Here is a 10,615-nt window from a genome sequence, read left to right as displayed (position 1 = left end):
GAAAAAGCCTCATCTCAGCCTAGCTTGGGTCTACATATATCATTATCCCACCCTTATACATGCTTTAAAGGCGGGGAAGACCTGCAGTACTGACAGCTACTTTCTCTTCATTCATGATTCATACACAACTGGAGGGTTGGACTTTCTGGGTTTGGCTTTCCCCCTACATATGAATCTCCTCCTTTTCCCACAAATCACCTGACTTCCCTGAAAACTCTTTAACACACCCCTTGGCTGAAAAAGAGCATTAAGCAATCAGTGAAATTCCCCATTCCTTCTTTCTCCCTCTGAAGCCCTGGATAGAGGACTCTCAGGCCTGAGGGGAGTTTGCAGTTCTTGTTTCAAAAGCAGAGGGAGCTCCAAGATCAAGGCTGAGTTACCCTTTTCCTATGTCATGGTCTCCCAGCCCCCTCTTGTTTAGATCAGAGAATTTCAGACATGCACACTGGGGTAGAGAATCATACGAACAGGACCAGGACAGGGAGGCCGGCCGAGGTTCCTGCAGAGGGAGCGTCCAGGCCCCGTGTTTCTCTCCCTGAGAGTCAGCAGGGTCTCCCAGCATGCCCACTGGCAAGAGAGGGGACTGACCCACTTGCTCCTATCAGCTTCTGAAGGTAAAACCTTAAAAACAAAGAGCAGAACTTTGATGGAGGAAAAAGAAAGACAGGAAACTTCACATATGAAGGTTTTGGGAAAAGATGAAAGGCTAGACAGAGCAGAATAATCAGAGGGCAAAATATAGACAACCTATTTCTGTTAGGTTGACCTCATCCTCCCTCACGTCGTCCCACTGCCCAGCACTATTTTCAGGGTTTACGTTGGTGTAAAACTTTTCTAGGAACTGTGGAAAGATATCCTGTCTTTTTAGTAATGGGGGGGGGGGGGGGAACAAACCCTGGAAACTTAATGTAAAAAATTGAAGAAATACCTTTCTTTTCTTTTTATGTTTCTTGTCATTCAGGTATTCTTTTTCTCCTTCCACACCCAACCCTGTCTCAGATTACTTCTCCCAAGGCCACTGCCTTCATCTAGCGAAGGAAGCCCATTGCTCCATCAGTGGTCATTAATAGCATCAACAGAAATGCATGCAATAGTGGAGAGAGCTGGTTTGAAGGGATGGGGGTCATTGTAAGAAGAGAAGGGAGAAAGTGTCCTAGGTGAATGGTCGTGATGGGAAAGACTCCTGAAAACATGAGTGGAAATGGGGATGCTGTTCTGTGAGAGCAGGAGAGAGATTGATTGAGTGGGGGTGGGGCTGAGGAGGAGAACAGAGGAGGAAGAAACTGGAAGAAAGTATTCATTCCTTTGGAGAAAAACTAGGATAAGACCTAGAGATGCAATGAGATAAGGATAAGATTTAGTTTTAGTTTAGAATATTTATTGAAGTTGAACCAGGAAGGGTCTGAGAAGATAGGCATCATATGGTGATGATTAGTGATATGGCTTTGTTTAACCTGTGTGTTATTCTTATGAAGGTGACACTGAACCCAGGTGACCCTGTACCACCAAAACAGGTGCCTGTGTTTGTTAGACAAATACAGTTTGTTAGCTCCAAAGTCCAGAGGTGCAGAGAGCCAGGTCCAAGAGATGTGCTGCTCACCAGGGAAGGACAAATTGCCAACGATGTGGTAAGTGATCACGAGTCTACAGAGATGTGCATGAACTCCGTTCTCTTCAACGCTAGAAAACAGCTCAGATCTGAAACTTGGGTTTCGGTTTAATCTATGTCTTTTTGCTTTATTCTAACCTAAGATTCTCCTGCACGTGATGCTGCTGCCCTTCTCCCTGTGACAAACGTGGAGCTCTGCACTACTCTGCTGTACCTGTCACTCACCTCTTCATATGCTTTTTTTTTTTCCAGGTGCATTGTCTTGTTTTCCCTTTTGCCATGGATGTATGCTGAGCCCACTATGTACGGGGAGATCCTGTCCCCTAACTATCCTCAGGCATATCCTAATGAGATAGAGAAATCTTGGGATATAGAAGTTCCTGAAGGGTATGGAATCCATCTCTACTTCACTCACCTGGACATAGAGCTGTCAGAGGACTGTGCATATGACTCAGTGCAGGTATATTATAATAAACACATACAGGACAGGGCTGGGGTGGTCAAATGAGAAGGATGTAGCCAGGAGTGCTATAGACATACTGTAATCTAGAAGTCAAATAGTCCTTAGGTGGTATGTGTTCTACTCTCTCTGTCCCCTTTTCTCTCACCTCAGTATCAAAATATTATGCTTTCCTAGTTTTTTGTTTTTGTTTTTTTTTGACAGAGACAGAGAGAGAGAGTCAAAGAGAGGGACAGACAGGGAGAGAGATGAGAAGCATCAATTCTTTGTTGTGGTACCTTAGTTGTTCATTGATTGCTTTCTCATATGTGCCTTGACCAGGGGCTACAGCAGAGCAAATGACCCCTTGCTCAAGCCAGCAACCTTGGGCTCAAGTTGGTGATCCCACGCTCAAGCCAGCGACCTCCAGGTTTCGAACCTGGGTCCTCTGCATTCCAGTCCGACGCTCTATCCACTGTGCCACCACATGGTCTGGCTCCTAGTTTCTTTCTGACTCTTCTCTTAGATAATGTCAGGAGGTTTTGAAGAAGGAAAAATCTGTGGACAGAGGACCAGCAAGAATCCCAGCTCCCCAATTGTGGAGGAGTTCCAAGTCCCATACAATAAACTCCAGGTGATCTTTAGGTCAGACTTCTCCAATGAAGAGCGTTTCACTGGGTTTGCTGCATACTATGCTGCTGTAGGTAAGGCCTTCCCTATTGACTCATCGATCCAGCTAAGTGATTAGAAGCAGGATAGACATTGAGCAATGCAGTGAATAAAGATTCTGTTTATAACTCTTATGAAGTGTTGACTTGACTTGGGTCCCTCTATGAGTTAGTTGCCTTTGTGAAATTCAAACACATGATCATATCTTAATAATGCTAACAATAGATAATAAACAGTAATTTATTGAGAGCCATTATGAAGTAGGCACTCCATTAATATTTTTTCCTCAACTCTTCAAGATAGGTATTATCATCTCCATTTAAAGATAAAAAAAAGTGAGGATAAGGAAAGTTAAATAACTCACACAAGGAATGTATGATATTCAAACCCATTGAATATATGGCAAACAAACCTTCAAATTCTTTGTGCTTTTATATAAAAAATAAACATTAGAACATTTCATACAGCCAAACTATGGATTAGATTCAACAAAAATGCCAACATCATGCAAAGTAATAGATGTGCTAAGCTCCTCCCTGCAGAAGACATATCATCATGTTTAGCTTGCCAAGTGTGTTCTTTGGAATTGAAATGCTCCGTTTATGAGAAAGGTCAAGGGTCTCTGACAATGAGAGCTCCCCTATAGCTGTGCAATGATAAGACACAACTTTGGAATCATACACATTTCAGGAGGGCAATATAGAATAATACCATCCTGAAATGGGATTGCTGAAGGTCTTTAAGTAAGAGGCCTTTCTTACTTTTTTTTTTGCCCTTGTAGTTTTGGGTTTAACCTCCTTCTTCCTTCTAGGTCTTTGTCTTTGACTTCAATCTTTCTTTACTTTTGTAGATATAAATGAGTGCACAGACTTTGAAGATGTTCCTTGTAGCCACTTCTGCAACAACTTCATTGGTGGTTACTTCTGCTCCTGCCCCCCAGAATACTTCCTCCATGATGACATGAAAAATTGTGGAGGTGAGTCTGACATTGAGAGAAGTGCATGATCCCTGGGATTTGGAATGGCTTTGAGGCTTCAGTAAGGTCTTTATCTACCCTTCCAATTTTTATTAGCCTTGGCCTTGATTTGGCATCATTTCTTTTTTTTTTTTTTTTTTTGTATTTTTCTGAAGTTGGAAACGGGGAGGCAGTCAGACAGACTCCCGCATGCGCCCGACCGGGATCCACCCAGCATGCCCACCAGGGGGCGATGCTCTGCCCATCTGGGGCGTTGCTCTGCTGCAACCAGAGCCATTCCAGCGCCTGAGGCAGAGGCCATAGAGCCATCCTCAGCGCCTGGGCCAACTTTTCTCCAATGGAGCCTTGGCTGCAGGAGGGGAAGAGAGAGACAGAGAGGAAGGAGAGGGGGAGGGTGGAGAAGCAGATGGGTGCCTCTCCTGTGTGCCCTGGCCGGGAATCAAACCCGGGACTCCCACTCGCCAAGCCGATGCTCTACCACTGAGCCAACCGGCCAGGGCCGGCATAATTTCTTAATTAACTAAGGGGGAACCACAAGAGTGGAGAAAAACAAGGTTACAGAGTCAAGTTAATTAATTGGAAAAGAGAGATAGATGCCTGTGAAGCATCTACCTGGGACCTTTCATAACTATGAAAGGCTGCATCATAAGCAATATGATGGAAACCCAATAGACACTGGGTATATCTACTCATATGTATTGGGATATAATTGCTGCATATGGGGCCCAGCCAGGGACTGTCAGTTTATAAGAGGAGTCATAAATTAGGGCAGGAACTTCTTTGCTTGAGCTTATATTTGATTCCCCTTTCTCTTTTTCTCTCATAGTCAATTGCAGTGGGGATGTATTCACTGAACTGATTGGGGAGATCACAAGTCCCAATTACCCCAGTACATACCCAGAGAACTCAAGGTGTGAATATCAGATCCAGTTGGAGGCGGGTTTCCAAGTCGTGGTGACTATACGGAGAGAAGATTTTGATGTGGAACCAGCTGATTCAGAGGGCAATTGTGCTGACAGTTTAGTTGTGCGTAAAGCAGGATTAATTTTCCTCCAACTCACACAGAGAGTGTTCTCGAAGACAAATTATCTTTCCTTCTGCCCTTAAATTTTTTTTTTTGCATTGATTTGAGAGAGAAAGAAGATCAACTCATTGTTCCACTTAATTGTGCACTTACTGGTTGCTTTTTGTGTATGCACTGACTTGGGGTCAAACTCACTACCTCGGTGTACTGGGACAATGCTCTATCTGCTGAGCCACCTGGCCAGGGCCTACCTTTTCTGTCTTTTTTTCTTTTCCCCCCTCTTAGTTTTATTTTATATTATTTTTATTTACCTCTCAATTTTTTTTTTTATATTTTTCTGAAGCTGGAAACGGGGAGGCAGTCAGACAGACTCCTGCATGCGCCTGACTGGGATCCACCTGGCATGCCCACCAGGGGGCAATGCTCTGCCCATCTGGGGCCTCACTCTGTTGCAACCACAGAGCCACTCTAGTGCCTGAGGCAGAGGCCATAGAGCCATCCCTAGGGCCTGGGCCATCTTTGCTCCAATGGAGCCTTGGCTGCGGGAGGGGAAGAGAGAGACAGAGAGGAAGGAGAGGGGGAGGGGTAGAGAAGCAGATGGGCGCTTCTGTGTGCCCTGGCCGGGAATTGAACCTGGGACTTCCGCATGCCAGACCGATGCTCTACCACTGAGCCAACCGGCCAGGGCCTACCTCTCAAATTTTAATTGTCTCTATTTTATCTCTTTCTTTGTGTTCTTTCTGTCTTCTGATTTCATCACCTTTTGTCCTTTTAGTTTGTTGCAAGAGACCAGCAATTTGGTCCTTATTGTGGAAATGGATTCCCTGGGCCACTAAATATTGAAACCAAGAGTAACATTCTTGATATCATCTTCCAAACTGACCTAACAGGGCAACAAAAGGGCTGGAAACTTCGTTATCATGGAGATCGTGAGTAATCTAAAACTTGTTCTTTGGCTGGTTGTAACAAAGTCCCTGGACAATGTAAAATCGAAACAGGTAGATTGTTGTTTGTAAGGGTATCCTGATTACCCACCTTCCTCAGCAAGATCTAAACCTGTCAGTGGTTGCTAGAAATGTCTCAGTGTCTAGGAATACTTTGGCTGGACCTGTGCGTGCAGACAGTTCAGTGGTGGATAGTTAGTAATGCCATGTTAATTTAGTCATCTCCATAGTAGAATGTTAGGCATCAGGAGTTAGGATGACTGAATGATTTTATAAGATGTGAGAATGATGTAAATAGAACAGATATTATCCAATTATTTGGTTAATTATGTATCCTCTCCTTTCCAAGCAATCCCTTGTCCTAAGGAAGCCACTGCCAATTCTGTCTGGGAGCCTGCGAAGGAAAAATATGTGTTCAAAGATGTGGTGAAGATAACTTGTCAGGAAGGGTTTGAAGTTGTGCAGGTAAAGTACTGTTAGAAACTTCTCCCTAATCCCTAGGTCAGGATAAGCATACTAGAATTGTCTTATTGTTTACCAAATGTTCTCATTTGAGCAAGGTGTAACACGCTTTTCATACACAGAACTGCTCAGGATCTTTAGTCCTTGCTGTGAGTCATGGAGCTCCTTGGCCAGCCTGGCATTCTCTCTGTGCCCATAGCCTTCTTGGGGAAGGGGAGCTGATATGCTGGACAGACTTGTTTTTTTTTTTTTGGTCCCAACTCTTGGATGCTTTGGCTTATTCTGCTAAGATATCCCCAAGGTTGTGCTCGCTTCGGCAGCACATATACTAAAATTGGAACGATATCCCCAAGGTTTTTGTCATGAGAATTCTTCTTTGATCCAAGGCCAGAGATTGATTCAATCTTTTATTTTAATTCCCCATATCTCTCTTTATAAATTAATGGTGATGTATATCGTTCTCTAGGGAAGTGTTGGCTCTACATACTTCTATTCTACTTGTCAAAGCAATGGAAAGTGGAGTAATTCCAAACTGGAGTGTGAACGTATGTATCTTTTTAAAATGAGACTTTTTTTCCTATTCTTTTTTTACCTCCCGGATTGAAAGATCAGCACATCAAGATTCAAATGTATGGTTTCTTTTGAAATTTGTGAGAGTGGGTTGGGTTTTTTAAAGGGAGTCAGTCATGAATTTTCAACCCTGATCTGGTCCCAGGCTAGCCTGGGAAGTTTCTTTCAAAGAAAGAGGCTGTGGGATTGGTAGAGTTAATATCACCCTCTGGGTCCATTCCTGGTTTCTGCAAGGGCTTTCACCAACCACTGAGAACCAGGTTCCTCTGGTAGTTTTCAAGGGGCTATCTGAATTGGCAGGAGTCAGTGGGCTGGGGAATTGAGTGATGCCAGTTGGAGAGCATGGCTACCAAGAAGCTGGTGTGGAGAGTCGTTCCAGGTGTGCTTATGGGGTGTGGGGTGGGGAAGGGATGAGGGACATGGCCAGGGGGATGGAACTGGCCTAATGACCAATGACTTCCTGGCAATTGGTGGCTGTCCTGACCATCAATCTTATGCCTTCCTCTTGTAGCTGTGGACTGTGGCCCTCCTGATCGCATTCAGCACGGTAAATTCGAAGAACCAGAAGATACTTCATTTGGTTCTGTCGTTCACTACACTTGTGAGGAGCCATATTACTACATGCAAATTGAAGAAAGTGGTAGGTTTCTTTGGCTAGAAAGAAGAGAGAGAAAGGGTGAGAGTGTTGGAGGGTAAATTGCACAACCTTTCCAGGTTGGAGAGAACTTGGAGAGAAATGAAGGCCGTGAAATGAACTCTGTTCATCCTCTTGGCTTATTCTAAAGATACAGTTTTCATATGGGTCAAGGTAGTTTCCATAGGATCCTTTACAGTGAAGCATAAAGGTCACCTAGCTCAGCTTCACAACTATGGCAGGGATTCCCCCTACAATATCCAGTTTTATGTGGTTGTCCAGCGTTTGACCATTACTTAATGTGGAACCCACAGGAGTAATGCTTCCAGCTTCAAGTCACCACACTATGAAGACTGGCTCTCTTGATGGAGAGATCTTAGTAGCGCTAGTGGATGGCCCGGGTGAAACACAATACGTCTCATTTCATTGCTTTTAATTTAATTTAAATTATTAATTAATTTTCTTTTCCTTCTTAAAGTACTTTCCCCATCTCCACCATAACCCTCTTCCTTCTGCTTTGGAGACTATTCCTTTCCCTCCATAGGCAGGATAGAGGCTAGAGAGACTGTTTGGAAGATGTCCTCAAGATCCTTTTCTAATTTATTTGATCAAACCTCCTCCTCAAATCCCCGAGGAGCCGAGGCTGTGAATGAAAGGGAGGGCATAGAAGACAAAACATGTGGTGGTGAGTGTGTCCTGTGTCCCTTGTGCTATTCCAGGGGAGTACCACTGCGCTGCAAACGGGAGCTGGGTGAATGAGCTTCTGGGCACAGAACTGCCAATATGCGTTCCAGGTAATCAGGGCTCAGGCTTGGGTGGAAACCATATCCACAGGTGCAGGTGAGTGGGTCACCTTCTGAAAGTACCTGGAATCCTCTTGGGAAAGGACTTAACAATCTGGGCCTACCAGAGTCTAACTCTAAAGTGGAGACAATAAAAGAAATGAGGGGCTGCAGACAGGTCAGAGCTGAGTAGAAGGCTCTCAGGCAAAGCCAGGATAATAATGATCTTGGTAATGGCAACAATATTACTGAGAGCTATAGACTGAGCTAACTAATTGCATTTATTATCTCTCTTAAATCCTTGCAACAACTCTGTGCAGCAGATACTATTGGTTCCATTTCACAGATGAGTGAATTAAGTGCAAGTTCCCAAAGTTGGGAAAGGGTAGACTTTGAACCCAAGTCTGAGCCCAAATCCTTTATGCTCAACTCAGAGTCCATTCAGGCCGACTAGCAAGGGATTTAGATAAGCCAACTTTATCTGAAACAAAATTAATTTTTAATTACACTGGATAACGGCAAAATGTTCAAGCCTAGAATCAGTCAATGGGGGAATGAGATGAAAAAAGAGAACCCTATCCTTGCTCTACTTCCATGGGTCCCTAGGAGGAACTCAGCTGTAATAAGGACTTCAGTAAAGAAGGTGATAAGCATTTGGTTTGGGCAGCAGATGAAGGTAGAATGCTTGCCTCTTCCACTATCTGTATGAGGAAAGGGTTTCTCAGGCTGGCTCCCAGATAGGCCTTACCTGCCGAGCCTGGAGTGAGGTCTACGGGGGCTGTGAGTCAAGCTGTCCACAGTGTGAAGCAGTAGTAGTTCATACACTACCTCGATTTACCAGTCTTTCCCATAGCCTGCTTGTGGAATTGGCAACATGGGATGTTTGGTCCTTATGCACGTTCAGAATGAGTCAGGTACTGAGATGGTTGACCAAATACAAGTTGGCTCTATTATGCTAAAGAACTCTGGAGCCTGGCAGGTTTTTGGGTGGTTAGAGGACTTACAGGAGGCCAGCAATCTATTTCCTGTTTCCTGCTCACCTTGTTCTTGTTCCTTCCTAGTCTGTGGCATCCCCAGTGAGACCTTTATAGAAAACCAGCGGATATTTGGAGGATCTCTTGCAAATATTCAAAGTTTCCCCTGGCAAGTCTACTTTTCAAGCCCGCGGGCTGGTGGGGCTCTTATTGATGAGTACTGGGTGCTGACAGCTGCCCACGTCGTGGAGGGAAACCAGAAACCAGTAATGTATGTTGGGTCCACCTTATTGTCCCGCCAACAACTAGCAAATGCCCAGATGCTCACTACTGAGCATGTGATCATTCATCCAGATTGGGAATCCCTGGAAAACCCAGAAACACGGAAGAATTTTGACAATGACATTGCGCTAGTACGGCTTAAAGACCCAGTAAAAATGGGACCCACTGTCTCCCTTATCTGCCTGCCAGGTGACTCCTCAGAATACATCCCCTCAGTGGGAGACCTGGGACTGATCTCAGGCTGGGGCAGAACAGAGAAAAAAGATCATGTTGTAAAGCTCCGAGGGGCAAAGTTACCCATTGCTCCTATGGATAAGTGCAAGGGTGTGAAGAGTGACAATACCTACGTTTTCAGTGATAACATGATCTGTGCTGGAGGAGAGAAAGGTGTTGATAGTTGTGAAGGGGACAGTGGTGGGGCCCTTGCTATTCAGGACCCCAATGAGCAGAACAACAAATTCTATGTAGCTGGCCTGGTATCCTGGGGCCCCCAATGTGGCACCTTTGGGCTCTACACAAAAGTGAAGAACTACATTAATTGGATAAGGAAGACTATGCAGGAATATAGTACCCCCAGTACGGACTAATTCACACACATTCCACCAGCCTCTCAAAGGGCTAGGACCAATCTGTTCTTTTCTGTTCCTCACAATAGTCCCATTATTTCACCATGACTGAGAGAAGACCTAGGAGTAGGATTCAATCGAACTTGGGTGTTGAGAGACATGGCTGGAGGTCATGTTTGATCATGACATTGTTCTGGATGTTGAGTGTGGTCTAAATCTGTGGGTATCACATGGGAAGGGCACTGCTATCTTGTACTATTCCATAGTTCTGACTTTGAAATTTACTGCTGGGCATACCCTTGACTTTGTTGTCTCTCCTTTATCTGTTCAAAGTTCCACTTACTTTATCATTCTCAATGCCTACTATCTACTTGTAATAAATTAGGTTTGTAACCCAGTTCTGGCTGACTCATTTTATTCCACATCCAGACCTCAGCACCATGGAAGAAGAGTGTGATGAGAGGGCTGTTGTATCCTCTAAACTCAGGCATCTAGCAACATATACACATACACATACACATACACATACATATACATATACACATATATGTTTCTATCAGCTAATATTTAATTGTCATGATAATGGAATTCAGCTTTTCTCCTCTCTTCCAATTGAAATTTACTGAAAATTGTGGATTAGCGTAAACATCATTAACACAAGAGACCATGTTCTGCTTTTGAAAC

General features: G+C 44.2%; 1 protein-coding gene across 1 annotated transcript; it reads left to right on the top strand.

Annotated features, from left to right (window-relative positions):
* The first annotated feature begins 436 nt into the window (after positions 1-436).
* C1S (complement C1s) lies at positions 437-10,328 on the top strand. The gene is made up of 12 exons (XM_066260154.1): positions 437-614; positions 1,476-1,628; positions 1,862-2,069; positions 2,575-2,752; positions 3,568-3,693; positions 4,520-4,719; positions 5,493-5,646; positions 6,011-6,126; positions 6,590-6,668; positions 7,205-7,333; positions 8,047-8,121; positions 9,171-10,328. Exons 2-12 carry the CDS (start codon positions 1,588-1,590, stop codon positions 9,950-9,952), a joined length of 2,088 nt encoding a protein of 695 aa, XP_066116251.1. The 5' UTR covers positions 437-614; positions 1,476-1,587; the 3' UTR covers positions 9,953-10,328.
* Positions 10,329-10,615: the final 287 nt, after the last annotated feature.

The sequence above is a fragment of the Saccopteryx bilineata genome, chromosome 1 (genome assembly GCF_036850765.1).
Source record: "Saccopteryx bilineata isolate mSacBil1 chromosome 1, mSacBil1_pri_phased_curated, whole genome shotgun sequence".
In the NCBI taxonomy this organism is placed as follows: Eukaryota; Metazoa; Chordata; class Mammalia; order Chiroptera; family Emballonuridae; genus Saccopteryx; species Saccopteryx bilineata.
The sequence above is the reverse complement of the archived record's forward strand: the minus strand, read 5'-3'. Positions and strand labels throughout refer to the sequence as shown.